General features: G+C 37.4%; 1 protein-coding gene, 1 non-coding gene and 1 pseudogene across 2 annotated transcripts; 2 read left to right on the top strand and 1 right to left on the bottom strand.

Moving 5' to 3' along the window:
• The first annotated feature begins 560 nt into the window (after positions 1–560).
• On the top strand, positions 561–633 carry TRNAK-CUU (transfer RNA lysine (anticodon CUU)). Its single transcript has one exon. It is a non-coding gene; the product is annotated as a tRNA-Lys (tRNA).
• A 2,521-nt stretch (positions 634–3,154) lies between these two features.
• On the bottom strand, positions 3,155–3,983 carry LOC149008901 (GATA transcription factor 4-like; annotated as a pseudogene).
• A 3,122-nt stretch (positions 3,984–7,105) lies between these two features.
• Positions 7,106–18,397, top strand: LOC149008900 (glucose-inhibited division family A protein). The gene is made up of 13 exons (XM_089161688.1): positions 7,106–7,452; positions 8,395–8,555; positions 9,482–9,573; positions 10,021–10,134; positions 10,266–10,596; positions 10,927–11,106; positions 13,059–13,139; positions 13,755–13,973; positions 14,155–14,297; positions 15,295–15,461; positions 15,671–15,888; positions 16,163–16,255; positions 17,343–18,397. Exons 1-13 carry the CDS (start codon positions 7,248–7,250, stop codon positions 17,535–17,537), a joined length of 2,199 nt encoding a protein of 732 aa, XP_089017814.1. The 5' UTR covers positions 7,106–7,247; the 3' UTR covers positions 17,538–18,397.
• Positions 18,398–19,415: the final 1,018 nt, after the last annotated feature.

Below are 19,415 nucleotides of genomic sequence, written 5' to 3'. Positions count from 1 at the left end.
CGTATAGTCCTCCATCAGAAAATAATCAAATCAAATCGAATCCCCAGCTGGTTTAGTGACCCAGACAATCCCCGCCCTACCAAGTTTGTCTTACTCTTCTTACCTTCTTCTTATCCAAATCAGTTTACGAAATGCAGTCAACATATATTTATATATATTTCTAGAAGAAAAAAAAATCTCAAACTGTACATGGGGCCTCATGGATTTTAATTCCCCTGTTAATTATGAGAAGCTTTATTTGTGTTCAAGTTAATCGCCGTGCTAAGTCTGCATTCTATCTATTTAATTTAGTTTCTGTGTAGCTAGGCTTACTCCAACTCACAACAAATTGGTTTACATAGACTAGTCTAGAACAGTTTAATTACATAGACAATAATCAACATATATTAGGTGAGATTTTTTATTTTGATTAAAAACATACGCATTCAATTCAAAAGATAAGGCAGAGCTCCAGTAATCCAGATTAAGCTAAGGAGTGGAAATAGGCCCGATCATCTCGCAAGCTCGTAAAAATGATAAAAGATTAATTAATTAGGTGGTTCTTTTTAATACAATAACAAGCCCGTCTAGCTCAGTTGGTAGAGCGCAAGGCTCTTAACCTTGTGGTCGTGGGTTCGAGCCCCACGGTGGGCGATTTTTCTTTTTATGCTCTATTTTGTTAATCTCTCATAATCTCCCTATATGTTTGCCCAGAGCTCAGACGCAATTACACGTTGAGCAAATGTATGATACAAAATGGATTTGGTGGGGTTAGTTTGTGAAGAAAAACCATCAAACTTAAAATAAGATAGAGGAACACAGAAAATAAAAAAATTATGGAAGCGAACACAGAAAATAACAAAGTTAAGGAAGCTCTATTGACAAGAAATTGGACCCAGAGCTTTCTTTGTAGACCAGGAACATATGTAAAGCCAAATTGATTGGCCCAGACGCACCAGTATATCCTTCATTACTGCTCCCTCCTTGGGTGCTACTCCTCTTAAACCCTTCGCTTCTCTGATCAATTGCTTATTTGCATCCAGCCCCACTGAATTGGCTATACTCTGGAAGATCATCTTCTTCACTGCTCCTCTGTTTGGTGGAAGCTTCTTTCCACTCCCTTCTTGTTGGAATCTCTGGACTCCATTGAACCCTGATAGATCCATCATCTCTTTCTCTCTCTGGGTATTGTTGTTGTTTTTGTTTGTTGTGTGTGTGTGAATGAAGGAATTGAACAAGATTTAAATGAAGAAGCAGGGGAGGAAACTTGTTTATTAAGGATATAAGTTGCTTTCTATGATGTAATTTGCCTGTCTGTCACAAACCAGGCTTGACATAGTCCCCCACAAGGTTTTGCAAACCTTAACCCTCTTTGACCGTTTCAAATCAAGACAATTACATCTAATCAACCATGCACTGTAGATATTACATATGAAAATTCCCAGTCACAGATACTGTTGAGGTTTGGTGATGGTAACTAGTGATTGCTGTACCTGTCGTCTCTCTTATCTTATTCTTTTAAAAGATCAAAGTAGGAATAAATAATTTTCTATCTCATAGAAGACCCAGCTGCAACCTTTAATTTCTATCAGAATCTAGCTGTACATGGGTTGTAATTTTGTATGGATGATTTTAGGTTCTTCACATGAACAAGGAACTTAGTTGTATGGAAAGGTATGGTTTCTAGATTATAGAATACTTGAAAAGGATTCTAGAGAATAGCCAAGTCAATCGATATTATAATGAGATGACTTGAATTCAAATCACAAATTGAAAAAGACCAATTGCTGACAAAGCCTCTGTTCTTGGGCTACATTTCCTATTGTCACATACCATGCAAATACTTCAACAAGTATTGGGGCTGGAGGCATCGGATGGGCTTGATGGATTGGGGAAGTCTCAAAGAGCATTAAGGAAAACAAGCCAATATGAAGATTAAAGGCCAAGCCCACCCCAATAATATATTATGGTCCACAACTTCCCCTTGAATTTTCCTCAATGGGCTTTGGCTGACCTATAGAAAGCCATTAAGGGAAATTAACATATCAAATGACCGCTTGTATATATATATATATTCTTTATTTCTTTCTTTTTGTGAGGACAAAATTTACTGAATATCGATATCAGGTGTACAAGACATTTCATCTACACATAATTTATCGAGCCATGGAATAGATTCTAGCCAGATTGTACAAAGTCTTCCTTATCGAGAATCAACTGGAAAACAAAATCAATTTCTAGAGTGTGGGGTTGTTTCTGAATGGCCGTATCTAATCTATTAGTGTTGAAGGACTAGGTTATTGGAATCATTTATAGGCATCGCTATACATAATGCAAGTTGAATAGATCCAACTCAACTTTCAAAAACCTGATTTGGTGTGACAATTTAGGATGAAGCCCTTGATCTACCACCACAACCAAGAACAAGTGTATGGCCTTTAGGTCTAACTCCATTTTTTCATAGAAGTTGATGCAAATACTAAGGGTGTAAGATTATGTTGCTCTAAATCACCCACACTCAACTTTTGGTTTACTAACTTAGCTAAGCTAATGTAGCTTCCAATGATGATGGTAAAAGAGACATGGACCTAAATGATCTATGTAATTGTAGTTGTGGTCAGTTTATATCATGCTCATTTGAGCATGTTTCGAGGCAGATCAATTTTGTTGCCGATCACCTAGCCTGGAGGGCATAGCTTCTCACGAGCACGACTGTATCACTTGTTTCCACTTCTAGTTGGTGGATCTTTGTATCCTCCCCTGCCCTTTTTCAGCCTTCATGCTTGAATAAAATTCCCATTTACCCAAACAACTAAAAAGGGTAAATAAAGCTGTCTCTACATTGTGTAAATAACTTGAATTTTTGTATTATAAATTGTGGAAATGATAAAAGAGGTGACTTTTGAAGGCCTTGTTGTTCTAGTATAAGATTATAGTTGGAAAATTATAATAACTTCTAATTCGTCCATCCATTCCTAATGCACTTCTGATGTAGTAGTGACAACCTTTTATATAGAAGAGGAGCCTTCCATCCTCACTCCAAAAAAACATATAAAAATAAAATAATTATACTGAAAATAATCTTGAGAAAAGAACGCTTTATATATCTTCATCTATGAACGCCTACCAAAAAAAAAAAGGAGGGAAGGAGAAGTCCAAATATAATAATTAAACACTAAAAAAATGTGTCATATAACCCACGTAAAACCCACAGGTTAAAACATATAACTCCCCAATCCACATCTTACCCCCTCATTTTCATTATCTTCTTATGACTGTTAGAATACACACCATCAATGAAGTTTGGACTTGCCGCCGGTCGATATTCCGGCACCAACCGGCCAGACTTGTAGCGCACCCCACATGCATTACACAGCGTTTTAGGGCCCATGGGCCCCTTTCTCCACTGCGGTGTGTTTTCTGCCCCACAATGCGTGCACCTCGTCCCTAACACCACACCATCACCACTCTTCTCTTCAGCCACAACTCCACCATCGGCCGGCGGCGACTGAACCTTCATGGACGTCCAATCGCGTCTACCCACGCGCTTACTTCTGGGTTTCTTACTGGGTATCACTTTTCTGAGACACCCATCATCAAAACTCTTCCATGGGGTTGCTTTCTTCTTTTTCTCTTCGACTTCTTGTTCAGGAGTCTTCGGAAAACCGCTCAAGGATAAGCTTCCATGGTCTGGGCTAGTCGGAATACCATTTAAGGAGATAAAACTATCAGCAAAATTGGGAAACCACTCCAAATCTTCAATAGGGTCGTCTGGTATGCAGAGCTGGCTATCCCAAAAACCACCTAAACTTTTCGAAGAACTTCCTATTCCTCCCCAACTTAGAAAGTCATCCATAGGGAAGTCCAGAAAGTCACCTTCTTCGTGGGTCTTGTACATAGCCATGACTGAAAGCAAGAAGCAGCACACGGTGACACAGAATTAATAGATAATAACAAGAGAAAGAATAAGTTGGTTTCAGTGGAGAAGATGGGATAATAGCTAATATTGTATGAATATGCACTTGAATTCTAGAAGGTAACATTGGATGCCCCGAAATTTCAATAAATTCAACTTCCTTTCGAAGCCTCTTTTACCTTATAAAAGCCTGATAGTGATTTTCCTGGGAGCTTCTGTTTTCGCGAGAGAATATGGATAGCCATGGATTCCACATTTGGAAATACGCGTCAATGCAGTTGAAGAAACTTAACCGCGTTATTCTCTTGAATTCTTTTAAAAAATAGACACATATTGACAGTTGGATTGGAATCACTTTTAGCAATTAACTGGACTGTAACTGTTGAGAGAATATTCTGTTTTCTATCAGAAAAGCAAAAGCCAGGGGCGTCTCCGCTTCTTAGTATACTCGGCATGAAAGCCAACTGTCAAAACACGTGGCAGGAGTGGAATGGATGAGACACGTTGGCTTTTTATCTGGATGATTATATCATACCTTTATTGACATGACACGTGTTTCTACTTGAAATGGTCAAACAACGGACCGTTAACGCCCCCTTCTTTCTTGTGTGTTAAGTTTAATTTTATTGAGCGTAGGAGGGAGGCAAAACAATGTTCGCGAACGACGGAGTGGAGATGGGCCGAACAGTCATATGCCCATAAGTGGCTCGACCCTCTGGGCTAGAAAATCCTCAACAAAATTGGAATTTATAGAAATAAAGGAAGAAATACAGAATGAGATTTTGGAGTGTAGGTGAAGGATATCAGGTTTGATGGGTTCAATCTCTGTACGTCTTGCTCTTGATGATAAGTAATAACTATCTCGCCAAAAGAGGGGAAAAATGAATTATTAACTGATAAGTATATTACTGTGGGTTCTGGAGGTGGGTTGATGTGCCGGTAAACACAGACATTCTTATATGGGCTTCCGGAAGCCAAAGCCCATTGAAATGAGCTGAGATATCTGCAACAAAATTTCGTGGGCCCAATACAATATTAGTCACCCGATTTCTGATTTTAAAACCCTGATCATAATATTTTTAGGAATTTTTCACTGCCACCACCTGATTTATCGTCAAAAATTAATTGAAAAAGCTTGGATCTTGCACAGCTCTCCTTCTAAATTTTGGACCGTCAGATCCGAGATCTTGGTAGAGAGATTTCCTGACTTTTCTCCTCAAATTAATAGAAAAAGCTTCCATCTTATGCATTAACTGTCTTGCGAAATCTAGATCGTCGAATCCTAGATTTTGGAAACAATCAAGATTGAAATACTGACCAAGACCTTGATCCGACGATCCAAAATATCTCGCTTGACGGTCATGTGCCAATACATTGAAGTAAGGTCCAAAATTAATGCCACCTACTGAAGAATTCCATTTATCAACTAGATTTTTATAGAGAAAAAAATACATCAGAAATACACCATACTCTTACAAAATAAAAGTTAAGTATTGATCTATGCAAGTTAAGCTTTTTCACCCCATGAAAGAACGAGTTAAAATTTTCAAAAATACAAGAATACCCTTAAATATAAAACCCTACACTCAAAGTCGTCTTCATATTTCTCTATCTTTTATGATCCTTTCCTCTTTCATTCTTGCATCTTCATATTTTGAGCTTCACTTTTTCTTTTCTTTTTTTTATTTTATTATAATTTATCATAATATTATTGATAAATTAGTTGTCTTTAATTTTATTACATTCTTTTTATCTCAAAAGTAAATAATTATAATAATAATAATAACAATAATAATAATAATCTATTCATCTCCTTAAAACTTTCTTACCAGTAACAAAAAAAACTTCATTTCATTTTATTTATTATAGAATATGAGTTGAGATATGAATCTTGATATTTTGTAAGATATATATTCTTATTAATAAAATAATAAAATACCCTACAATACAATTAAGGTATATTTGTCATTTATTTTAATTAATCAATGTTTCTAATTAAAAAAAAATGAAGTCATGCCAATTTGACATAGTTTTTGGGTATCATGCTTTTTGCCAATTATCTTGGAGTGTCTCTAAAATTTTTCGAATAAATATCATGCATAGTGTATTTAATTCACTATTTCACATTATATAGTTTTGGTTGATATCTGATCCAATTTAGTTTTGACAAATTTTATTTTGTTCGAACTCTATAGGTAGAGTATTATGAGATATATTTTTTGGAACCGAGGTTCATCCGAGCCAGCTTGCGCGCACCACGATTTACTTCCTCAGGGGGTGAGCTTTTATATTAATGCCGCCGAGTGGGTGCGAGCCCAAGACCTCCCCTAGGGAAGTTGGGTCTTTAACTGCTTTAACATACCACCTTTTGGCGATATATTAGAAGTTTTGTACACAAATATTTGAAAACTAATTAATTATCATATATATATACATGTGACATGTATATCAATTAATCTATCAGATGTAAATCAAAGCGTATGGATTTAAGTGTAAATTACTTTATATTTTTATATTATTTTATATCATAACCATTGGCTGCAGGTAGCAGCGACTGCTGCGAATAAAAATCTAAGTTAGTGGGCAATTGGTGGTTCCAAGATAAAATCGTTTAGTATGTACTAATCCATATCGGTATCTGTGGATACTACTATTGATACTCTCTCCAATATTTGAACCATGTTTTATGGATTGATGTCACTACCCATAAAAAGTCATTTGTGCACATATATGTCAAATAACGGCTATTGTAGGTTTGTTTCATTTGAAAGTCCAAAATACTTTATGTTTTTTTGTTTCTCAAACGTTTTTAACATTGTGCACTTTGGCATCGGGTGTTTTCTCACCACCCATCCAATTAGCTCTATGCATTGGTGTGTGCCAATAGTATGTTATGAGTATAATACATAATTTCAATACCGAAAATTGAATACTTGTGCCCCCCCGAAAATTGAATACTTGTGACAGTCTGTTTTTTTTTTTGGGAGCTGGCGCCTGACGAGTTGATATTATGGAGGGGGAATATTACTAATATATGTTGATATTATGAAGAGGAATATTACTAATATATGTGCTGCCGAATGGATGCGAACCCGAGACCTCCCCATGAGAGTTATGACTCATTCCCAAAAATAGTTTTGTTACCCGGTAAAGTTACTCTAGGAGTCTAGGGTCTAACATATTCCATCCAACGGTTATATTTGCTAAAGGCGATAAGAGGACAGAAGTGCGTCTTCCTTTCTTTGTGACCTCAGTCTCTCTCCTTGCGTTCAGCAAGCAAATGAATACAGATGGGATTATGTGACGATGGGTTTTGAGTAACGAAAGAGATACAAAATACCGTTGATTCACCATGGCAACGGTGGCTCTCCACGTCTCTCGTTTTTCCCGCCATTTCCTTTTATCTTCTCCGTTTTCAACAGTCTCTACTCGCTTCCCTCCACTCCTGAAGACGACGCGTGCAACATTCGGTTTCCGGCGAAACCCCTGTCAGAGCTTCGGTTTAGCTAGTTTCAGGCTTGCTCGGGGTTTCTCGGTTGTTGCTTCAAGCTCTCAAGGTACCTAAACCGTTAGTTTTATCAAAGCCCCATTACTTATCATTGTTGATTAACAAAATTTGGAAGCAATAACGATTGAAATTGAAAGCTAGCAACTGGGTTTTTTTGGTTATCGACATGGAGCAGATTATTTAACCGCGTTACCATTGGGCTTTGTGGGCAGTACTGTTTTTTGCGCTTGGGTTTTGGTTATTATTTCAATTGGCATTGATTTTCTACATTTTTGTGATTATGTATCTGTAATGCATATGATGTGGGAGTTAAATAGATTTTGTCTTTTTCCCCTTTGATGCCGACATTGATCACTTTTCATTATCCTATAATCTGAGCCTGTATTCATCTTTTTTACGTGGTGGTATGTATATAAGATGTAGTTTGCCATGCTCTTGCTAGATTTACTGCTCTTCTTGTTTGATGTAGTATCCAAGTTATGGCATCTGGTAATGTAAAATTTGATCTTAATGGGGAAAATTATTGTATCACGCTTCTTCACCCAAAGAAAAATATGGTATTGTATTAACTTTGGATCAATTTCTGTTATTAAAACACTGTACTTCTGGAGAAAGTTTAAGCCCAAAATTGTATGGGCTTCCTGATCACGGTTGTTTATGTTCCTGAGGCCTTTTTGTAGTACCTCACTCCGGCTTATACTCTATTTGCTTACCGGAACATTGAGGGGTGCGGGTACTGTTCAATGATGCTTCATTGTCCCTTGAAGCATTAACTTTTGTGCTGGTATATGTTTCGTTAAGATCTCTGGCGTAACCCTGTCATAGATCTTTATTGCAACACCGTTTTGTGTCACCTTTATGTTCTCTCTGACTCCCATATAATACAGGATTCAACGATGGTAGTGAATCTTCTTTTCTTTCTTATTGTTTTTTGCGGGAAAGTGTAAAACCATTGTATTGGTTCAAGACTCTTGTCCTTAATCTTTTGTAGACTTGACATGTTATAAGGGATCAACTGGATCAGCTGAAGAAAGATATGATGTCATTGTGGTTGGTGGAGGACACGCAGGCTGTGAAGCTGCTCTGGCATCTGCTCGTCTAGGAGCTAAAACCCTTCTTCTCACACTGAACATTGATCGGATTGCTTGGCAGGTTAATATTTTGAGCCAAATTGATGAGATTCTATTTTTGGTTGTCGATTTATTGATTTTTAGTTAGAAGTAAATTCTACTAGTATGCCCATATGTATTATTGACATTAGAACTGAATTCTGATAGCATGTTCCCTATATATTATTAAGAGTGTGTTCTTCATTCTGTTTATTTAGTGCACGTCAATTCTTGTATTCTCAAACGTGTTGTTAAGGAGTAAAAGGGTAATGACTTCAAAAGCATAACATACTGTCGAAGAGAGAAAACTATCCTTTCTTATTCAAAATTCCAAAGAAGTAAATCAAAGGATGCTATTTTAATTCACATACTATACATATAATATTAATCTAGTCATGGCTGATGTCACCTGATCAATATTGCAATATTCCTTGACTGTAGCTCTATATCTTCTCCTGTTAGTGTCGCTGCTGATATTTCCCCTTTATTGATACCTCAATACTTTTCCTAGTATAAAAGACGTCGTCTTGTTATGTTTGGGATCAAACACCATATTAATACTGATTTTAGCTCTCATTTTGGCCTTCTGTGTTCTAGTATTTGCTTTTCTCCTTTCCTTGTACTGATAACAATTGTAGAAAATGCATTTCTAGATGGATGTTTATAAGTTGCTCAGCACTGTTGTCAGTTTTCTTCTTGACACCTGCATCAAAATAATAAAGGATTTTTATTGAAGGTAAGTACTGTTGTTGGGTATCTACATGGTTAGGTTTGAGCATATTCTATAAGCGAAATTGCTTCTTGATTTCCTCTTACAAGCTCTCTGCACCCCAACCACCCCCGACCAGCAAAATAAAATAAATATAGGTGACATGAATTTGTTTTTCTTTTAGAAAGGTTCTATTTGTCAGTCAATTCTGTGAAGTTGTTTGCTCAATTGACTCATGGTTTCTTTGTGATGTGAGACAGCCCTGCAATCCAGCAGTTGGTGGGCCTGCAAAGTCACAACTAGTTCATGAAGTAGATGCACTTGGTGGTGACATTGGGAAAATTGCTGATAGGTAATACTAGCTTCCATGGACAAGTTTATTGTTATTAAGGTTCAATTTTTTGGTTGCAAACCTTGATTGGGTTTATAGTAATGTCAGCTGGCTGCAAATCCTATGGTTTCCTAACCTTAATTTAGTACCGCTCCAGATTGTTTTTGTCTGGTGTTGGTACTGGTTGGGGAATCCAATTATAGTCTGCTACTGATCTTTAAAACAATTTCCTGTCTTATGTATGTATTTGTTTTAATTAATTCTCTTTTGGTTTTCCTTGTACCAACAAGGGAGTGGATAGGGGATCCAACAAAATTGTGTGATAGAAAAGGAACGGGAAGAGAAAAAAAGAATCAATTTATTTTTCATTCTGATAGTAGTTCAATAGTTTTCTGAAAATATTAATCTTTTGTTTCATTTTGGCAATACTTCTAATGATGGAATCGTTATTCCTCATTTGCATTGCAGATGTTACTTACAAAAACGCGTTCTCAACCTCTCAAGAGGGCCTGCTGTTCAGGCGTTACGTGCACAAACTGATAAGAGGGAATATGCGATGGAAATGAAAAAAATTGTGGAAAGGCAATTTTATTTGCTTAATTGTTCTGTCCTTTCTATTTTGTGTTCTTACTTGTCTCTAGTTTTGGGTTTAACTTACAAATGTTATGGTCTCCTTCAAGATTCTAACCAGTATTATTTACCATTTATTTCAGCACTCCTAATCTTTCTATTAGAGAGGGTATGGTGACTGATATTATACTAGGCAAGAATGACAATGTGGAAGGTGTTCGAACATTCTTCGGAATGAATTTCTATGCTTCTTCTGTTATTCTGACGACGGGCACATTTATGAGCGGTAAAATTTGGGTTGGAAGAGAGTCTATGCCTGCAGGGCGAGCTGGTGAATCAGCATCTCATGGGCTCACTGAGAATTTACAACTGCTAGGGTTTGAGATTGATCGGTTGAAAACTGGAACTCCTGCACGTGTTGACCATCGTACTGTAGATTTCTCAGGATTGGAACCCCAACATGGAGATAAAGAGGTTTTCTCCCTATCTATTTTCTTACTTGATTTAATGTGCAGTTGTTCTTAATAATGTATTCATCCTACATTATGATGGAACATGCACAAGTCTGGATCCTGCCCAAAATATCTGATTTCTGCCAGATAGGCTTCCATTTAATTTGAGGTATCACCTTAGTATTTGACCACTTCTCAGGAAACTCAAGGTTATGATGTGGTAAACCCTTGAAAGAAAAATTTAGTGCTGTTGACTGACCATCAAGATGAACCTTATACATTTACCTCTTTGCTGATTATTAGTCTTTGGCATTGTATTCTTACCTTCTGAATTGCAATTGCTCTTAAACAGGTCAGTTGGTTTAGTTTTGATCCTGATTTCCACATAGAAAGGGAACAAATGTGCTGCTATTTGACACGTACCACAAAAGACACACATCGTCTTATCAAAGAGAACTTGCATGAAACTCCAACATATGGAGGATGGGTTGAAGCTAAAGGGCCTAGATATTGCCCTTCTATTGAGGACAAGGTACAGATAGTTATTTATGTTTTCTTGGTTCTAGCCTTTGTTCATTGTCAATACTCTAATAGTTTAATATATAATTCCTTTTAATACTTGACACCAGGGCAGTGTATAGGAAGAAAAATATGTAATGGTATGGTTAAAAAGGGGTTAGTTTCATGTATTGTGGCCCTCTAATCAGCTCTACAAGGCCTAAGTTATGCGTGTCTTTCCTCACCTCTTCTCCTAAGGCCACCTTAAATCTGCCCCTAGCCCTTTTAACCCCTTCAAGCCGAATCATATAACTCCTCCATAATAGAGCATCAAGAGGCACTTGTTGAACATGGCCACGACGCCTCAAAAGATTTTCTTGTAGCTTGTCATGTATCAAAGCTTCTCCCATGGGATGAGGTCTTATCGAGATCTCCAAGATATTTTGGTTTTTTCAAGGTCCATGATGACTGATGAGACATAGGGCAAGTTAAAGAAACATTCAATCACGCATCGGTCACACAACATTCCAAACACAGCTCTCATTCCATCCATCCTATCTTCTTTATTTGTGAAACATTATCATCATATCACCCTTTCTATTGATGATTGACTCCATATACCTACAACAATCATTTTGGGAACTCATCAGTTTTCACCATCTCACTGTCCATCTTAGTGTAACTAAAGTTACAGACCATATACTCCATCTTTATTCTACTTATCTTAAAACCTTTCGATTTGAAGGTGGATCTCCATAACTTCAACTTGGCGTCATTCCTTTTTCTCATCCTCCAAAATATTTTCATCAGGTCCCAGTGATTTGTTTGGTAGAAGGCTGAAGTATTAATTTCAGGTCCAATCCGATGGTCCTATTTTTTCGATATGAAGATTCCTACTATGAGAAAATTCTGAAGTCTGAAAATTAATTAGAAATTTGGACTATCCATTTCAGGTATTGGACTTAACACAGTAAAACAGATGCTAAGTTGAAAACAGAAGTAGAAACCAACCTGAATTTGGATCTAACTAGAATCAAGAAAACCGAAAAACAATTCAGAGATGAATTTTTTTGGTCTGTGGGACCATTCAAGGTATTGTAATTGACAGAAACCAATATATGTCCCTAGCAGGACAAGGAGTAGAAATCAACTGGTAGGCAAACTGTTTACTTAATTGACCAATAAATGTCTTAAGACAGTTCCAAAAAATGACCTAAAAATCTGTTTTTAGAGTTTGTAAATCAACAAGGATTTGACATAATAAATGTAAATAAATTCATTACAGGACTGAACTTTAGATTCTTGATCCAACTGAATCAGGACACAGAAAAAGTAACCAATAGGAAAACAAACTGAAACAGACTGTTGTTAAGAAGAATTCCACAACATACTAGGTATAGCATTTATAGAGAAACTAGTGGATCTGAAATTCCTTAAAACTGTAAACCCATTCTTCTTCACCAGGCTTTACTACTGGTGCCCACATACTGCAAAACGAACTCTTTATATTTGCTTTATCTTTTTTTCATTCTATGGAAGAAATTGGGAGGAAAAGAAAGACAGGGTCCCAGCATCTCTGCTATAACTGATTTCATTCTTCCTGTCTTCTTGTATTAGTTGACATTTTTTCAGTCTTGTGAGACATTATATTTATTCCACAACTGTCTGAAGCACTGTATTGGGAGGTATCTGAATGTTTCAAATCATTGAGAACCCCACTGCCCATACCCATAATTTTACTGTACGAACATGAAATCTTACTTTTAAATGTTAAAGCAGTTGTTCACTCTAATGGTGGTCTAGTGTCAAAGAGAAATCACATCTTTTAATGTACATGGAGAATAAGGATTTCTTGTTATTGAAATATGTCCAAAATTAGCACATTGTTACTCCATGAATTTCTTTGAAGTATGTTAGTCAGAAAACATGTATTAGCTACATGAAAAAAGAGTATATGTATCCTGAAATAGCTGACTTTGTTTGCAGATTGTTAGGTTTCAAGATAAAGATTCTCATCAAATTTTTCTGGAACCCGAAGGTCGAAATGTGCCTGAACTTTATGTGCAGGTGTGATTTCTAATTTTCTTTTCCGTAGTGAAGGTTTCTACTTGCATTTTAAGGTGAAAAATTGTTGCCACCTTTTTCTGATTGTTTACTCTTTGCTGACTTTCTATCCATGTTAACATCATAATCCTTTAAACTGTTTTAGTTTTTTGGGTCGTTAAATTCTGATCTAACTCAATCCGTCTCGTTGCCATCCCTTTGTGTGAGGTCTGTGGGACATTGCTGTCCTTGAAAATTTTCCAATGTACATTGAAATGCACAATAACTAGAAGCAATAGAATGGTTGATGGTCCAAATGAATGGTGAAACTTGTGCCAAACTTCATTCGATCCAACTCCAATCTCCTAGAAATAGAAAGTTAAATTAGAATAAAAGAGAAAATTCACATGAATACCTTTTTCCCAAAGAAGGAAAGCGTGGAACTTAATATTCTTAAAGATTTTTACATGAAAATGGACATTTTAATGGGTTTTGCATAATTGATTGGAACAGCCACTTAAATCTAAGGTGATTTAAGAAATCATTTCATTAAGTCTGACTGTTCTTTTATCATGTATCATGCAATTTAACCAGTATAATGTTTAACCTTAAAATGGTATTATTTTACTTCCTGAATAGGGCTTCTCAACAGGTTTACCTGAAAGGCTGCAGTTACCACTCTTGAGAACGTTACCTGGACTCGAGAATTGTTCGATGCTTAGACCTGCTTATGCTGTCGAGTATGATTTTTTGCCAGCTCATCAGTGCTCCAGATCCCTAATGACCAAAAAAATTGAAGGACTCTTTTTCTCTGGTCAGATAAATGGAACAACTGGCTATGAGGAAGCTGCTGCTCAGGTCCCTTTCCAGTTTTTTGCGTGCAATGATCTTTTTTTCTCTGGCTCTATTAACTCTTAGCATGAATGTGAAGTGTATCATAAAAACTCTTAGCATGCCCTATAAAGCCATTGATGCTAGGTATTTTGCTTTCCCTTCTATCCAGCATGCAATTCTTGGTTTTAATATTTCTTTTAAGCAGGGAATTATTGCTGGCATTAATGCAGCCAGACATTCAGATGGAAAGCCTGTTATTGTGCTTGAGAGGGAAAGCAGTTACATTGGAACATTAATTGATGATCTAGTTACGAAAGATCTTCGGGAGCCTTACCGCATGTTAACAAGGTATTGTGATTTGTCCCCAAGCCATGTTGATTAAGACTTTTTGGTGGTTAGTGGGATTGATGATGCTGATGTTATTGGGTGACATGGCATGTCGTGAAACAATAAATTGTGGCCACATTCATGGTTACAGGGTAGACTGTTGGCCGTTGTTTTTTTTTATTATTTAATTGAATCAGGATGGGTCTGGTTGTAACTTGGGAATGTTATGAAATAAATCTTTCCTGTCCTGCTACTTGCATTGTTGTTCCTGTGGCACTTGGTGGGTTATGAAGTTGTGTTTTTCCGCAGTTTCCTTGACTTTATAGATCTGATTGATATTTAGAAAGAAGCCAGCTTTATTGGGTAGAGAAAATTGGACGGGTAGCAAAATTCAAGTTTTAATGTTGAAGGCTTGAAGCTTAGTGGGAAGGGTCTGCCTAATAACCCTGTTGATATTCTGTTAGTTTTACATACTATGTAAGGCATAACTCTTAGGAATTTGTTGATTTTCTCTCTTTGCTATGGGAGTATTTCTTGTTTGTCCCCTGCCATATGCTAAACCCTAATGTGGTTCAACTGTTTTAAGTTGAATTTTTGTTCTTAGTTTTACCTTCTCTGTAATAAATTTACTTGGTAAAACTTTAACAGAAGCTACCATAGGCTGACAAGTTTGGTTTCAAGGATCATTATCAAATTGAGTTTCTGGAACTGGATCAGCAGCCCTGGTGAAGTGGATCGACTGACTATAAGATGGAGGAAAAAGATATGCAATCCAGTCCTTCATGTTGTTCGGGGAGTGGAAATAATTAAACACTAAACTCCATCTTGCTTCAAAGCTTTAATCTCACTTAGCCTTTTACAGGGACCATTTTGTGTGGGTGTGTGGAAGGAGAAAGAGGAAAGGAGGGATGAGTGACTTTTGAGCATTACCCGTATATGCATTTTTATTGTTTTTGCTTCTTATTTACCTAAGAAGGTGTCATTATCTTCTCTGACAACTAGTTTTTCTTCTGGGTAGTCGCTCGGAATTCAGGTTACTTCTTCGTGCTGATAACGCTGATAGCCGTCTCACACCTCTGGGACGGGAGATAGGTTTGATTGATGATAGACGGTGGAAACTTTACCAGGACAAGCAGGCCCATATTTTGGAGGAGAAAAAGCGATTGAAGGCTGTGAGGATTTCAGGTTATTAGCTTCTTAGTTGTGTTAAATCTCAAAACCGCTAATCCGAGGGTTGTGGCACTTACTGAAAAGGGGGCCACCCAAAAATAAAAGAGGAAAGAAGAAACTGAACTGCGTGCCTTGTGGGATAAAGTGGCAGTTATTTGCTTCGTAGATCTATATATTTGCATGTCCTGAGATCGCTCCTTGGCTAACACTTGTGTATTTACCAGGGGGTGATTTGGCGGATGATGTCACCCTGTTGTCTTGTCAACCAGTGAGGGACTCATCAACTCTAGAGAGTCTTCTAAAGAAACCACACATAGAATACAAACTTCTTGATAAACATGGTTTTGGAAATGATCTGCTGTCTTGGGCAGAAAAAAAATGCATAGAAATTGATATCAAGTATGAGGGCTTCATTATGCGGCAGCAGCTCCAACTCCAAAAGGTAAGGTGCTAATCAGATGATGAGTTCATTCTTCTCACCCACCCACAACCCCCCCCCCCCCCAACAAAAAAAAATTAAAAAAATTAAAAATAAAATAAAACTCTCTCTCTCTCTCTCTCTCTCTCTCTCTCTCTCTCTCTCTCTCCAATGCTCATTAGTTGGTCTACAATTGCAGGAATTGTCTTTTTAATAACATCCAGAACAAGTTATAATTTTCTTTTCTCCCCATGGAATAGAGATATAACTTTCAGTTTTGGTACTTCTCAATTTACAGATGGTTCATCAGCAGCATAAGCCGCTCCCTGAGGACCTGGATTACTATGCAATGACAACTTTGTCTTTGGAATCACGTGAAAAACTTGCCAAGGTATGTAGCAGTGGAAAATCCAATTTTCTCATACATGATTAAAAAATTGTGATGGCTTCTGAACATAGGGTCATAAACTGCCCTTCTGCCGTGAAGACGAAGGCATTAGTCAGTTTGATAGTATGTATAAAAAGTTAGAGCCAAAAGTTGGTGCATCAGGCTCCAATTGTTGGTATCATTGCTGGGTACCCAACAGCACTATCATTTGGAAGTTTGGAACTTCCTAAGTTGTTTCATGCTTTCAAAAAATATGAATCCATGGGTGTAGAGAGTTTTTATGTCAACACACTAAGACATCCCCATGTCATAGTTGTACAACTACACTAAAAAGTACTAAGAAAGGGAAGGTGTTCACCCAAAAAAATTTGACTGCTTTCTTGGTGATGTTGAATTGGTATGCCCTACCTGGTTCTTGATGCATATTCTATGTCTCAGACATCATATAGCCCTGATCTCTGAGATGACACGCATTAGCGTTTGCGATATTTATTTATTGTTTTTAACTCTATCGTGGTTACTAAATTTTTCATTTTACAGATCAGTATCATTTCCTTTTACTGTAAATTGACATTATATGGGCACTTTCTAGATGTATGTAACCTTCTGAGATTCCTGAGATACAAAATTCCCATTCACACACAAATCTGCTCACTCAGAACATTAACAAACCTTAGGACAAGCTTTACTTGAGGAAGGACGATCCCCAATTACAGCTCAAGAGCTTAAAATTTGGCTGTGGGAGTTCCTTATATGTTGTTAACAACTCCGCAACAATAGTCTTGGTTGCTCAGTGCTGACAGTTTTAGTCATGTATCTCTGAAAAGGAACAAACAAATTTTCTGACATTTGGAACTAGGGAATTAGTAACCTTATCCTTCCTTTTCTGGGCTTTCTCCTCTTGTCCTTGTTATTCATCATTCTTATGACTTGGATATCTCACATTCTTAGGCATGGGTAAAGGCAATAGAAACATCAAGTTATCTTAGAGAGAACATTGCCCTTAATATGAAAATTCTTGTGATTGTGTTTCCTTTACTAACTCTGAGTGATGTTTTCTGATCAATCATATGGTATCATCACCTTTCAGGTCCGACCACAAACAATAGGGCAGGCAAGCAGAGTTGGTGGGGTAAGTCCTGCAGACATTACTGCTCTCCTCATTATTCTTGAAGCCAACCGAAGGAATGCTCAAGCGCAGAGAAGGCAAGATGTGCTAGCATCCAGCTTAGCTGAAACAGACCATGAGATATCCAATCTCAAGACTTCACAAGCAACCAGCTAGAGATGTCATGAGTCTCGTAACTGATAATCCATGATCACGGAACATCTCTCTAGGTTGCTCCTTGTTTCTGATGTACAATATGGACAATGATGAAGCAAGTGGAATCCTTTGGGATATTATTTCAAAAACAGTATGGCGAAGCAAACAAAGAGGGGAAAGTCTTGATTGTTTCTTCCAATTTGGTGGTCTTAAAATTTTCCACATTTTCTACAGAAATGCTCTCTGTGGTTCCATGGCAACTCTTCAGTTCATATAAGGGCAGGGCTCCGGGAGGTTTGATCATTCATATATCTTCTTTTGATATACCAAGTTGGCCCATGAGTTGGTAGCAGACAGGAGCTTCAGGAAAGTTGATTTCCTTCTTAATTTAAAAGAATGTTTTGAAATCAGACTAGATACTCTTAGATGGTGCCCCAAAATTGGCCAAGCCTATGTCCATTAATCCATGTTTGTAATATGTTATTTTTACCCCCCCCCCCCCCAAAAAAAATGATATTTATAAATATTTTATGGATCTTTTTAAGAGGAATTTTTTTTTTTTTTTTTTGTTGATTATGAATGGCCAGTCATTGCAACGTATTATGTTGACTTCTTGACTTACATACTCTCGAATCCGCTGCATTGCCCAGGTTACCAACAAATAGCTAATTATTTTCTCTGATGAACATTTGATCCCTTAAGGAGCAGAATATAAACATGCCCAATTTAGGAACTAAATATATATCATCCATAAAATGTATGGTTCAAAATCTATCATTAGGACTCCATTCTCTCTCCCGCTCATTTTCATTTTCATGCAGTGGTTGTTTTGTATTGCGTAAACTTAGTTTGACTCTGTCAAACGTATGAAATCTCATTCCAGGCTTGGCTAACCAAAACCATTTCACCTCCACCCCTCAACAGGCAAAACCCAGACACAGACGCACATAATTGCATCATATGGATCAATCCCATTTTCCCTATTGGCCCAGACATTCTTGTTGCTTGGCGGCCAAATGAAGAACAAAGGAGAAAGAAGAATGCTCAATCATCTTCATCATCAGTCTTTTAATCTTTTAGGCTAGAATGGCTGTTCCTGATCCGAAGAAGGGCAACATCTATGTGTGGTTTGTCTCTTGTCTTTACTTTGTTTCCATAATCACAGGTGGTGTTTTTCTGCTATTGTACATTGCACTCCCAGAAACATCAACTACACATTGGTTCCCTATTATAGGGATTATTCTGGTAGGAATTCCTTGGTTGTGCTGGGGCCTTACTATTCTATACAGATGCATCACACCACGGGGTGATAGCCCCATTCGTGCTGGCGGTGGAGGTCGAGCAGCTGGTGGAGGAAAAGGCGGTGGTGGTGGTGGAGGAGGAGACAAACCTGGGACTTCAGATGTGGGTGTTTGTGTTGCAACTTCCTCTGGAGATTCATCTAAAACCTCCCCAGGAGGGTCTCCAGCTGCAGGTACACGACAAGTTCATTTCGGAACCACCATTGTTGTTGACGAGGAAGGGGGCTATGGAGCCTCAGCTTATGAAAGGAATGATGATGAAGATCACCGGACATCAACATCTTCGAGTAATTCAAATGATAATGACAACATTTCTATTACTTCACATGAAAGTCAAATTCCATTAACGTCAACAATGCAACATTGAGGAAATGAGAGTTTCTGACGCAATGCTGCACAGGTCAGATCACCAACAGAGTTAATTACAAAGATAAACACAAGGAGAAGAAACAGATAACCACCTGGAGAAAATCCTCCTATTTTTTTTAAAGATTTTTGTGTCGTGTTTCACCACTAGAAATCTGTAAAGTCTAGAAATACTCATGAATTTAACGTGCTTCAATCTCCATATGTGACCGGTTCATCATTATCTTCTCTT

The sequence above is a fragment of the Hakea prostrata genome, chromosome 7 (genome assembly GCF_041222555.1).
Source record: "Hakea prostrata isolate BN-2017 chromosome 7, UWA_Hpros_2, whole genome shotgun sequence".
NCBI classification, from domain to species: domain Eukaryota; kingdom Viridiplantae; phylum Streptophyta; class Magnoliopsida; order Proteales; family Proteaceae; genus Hakea; species Hakea prostrata.
The sequence above is the reverse complement of the archived record's forward strand: the minus strand, read 5'-3'. Positions and strand labels throughout refer to the sequence as shown.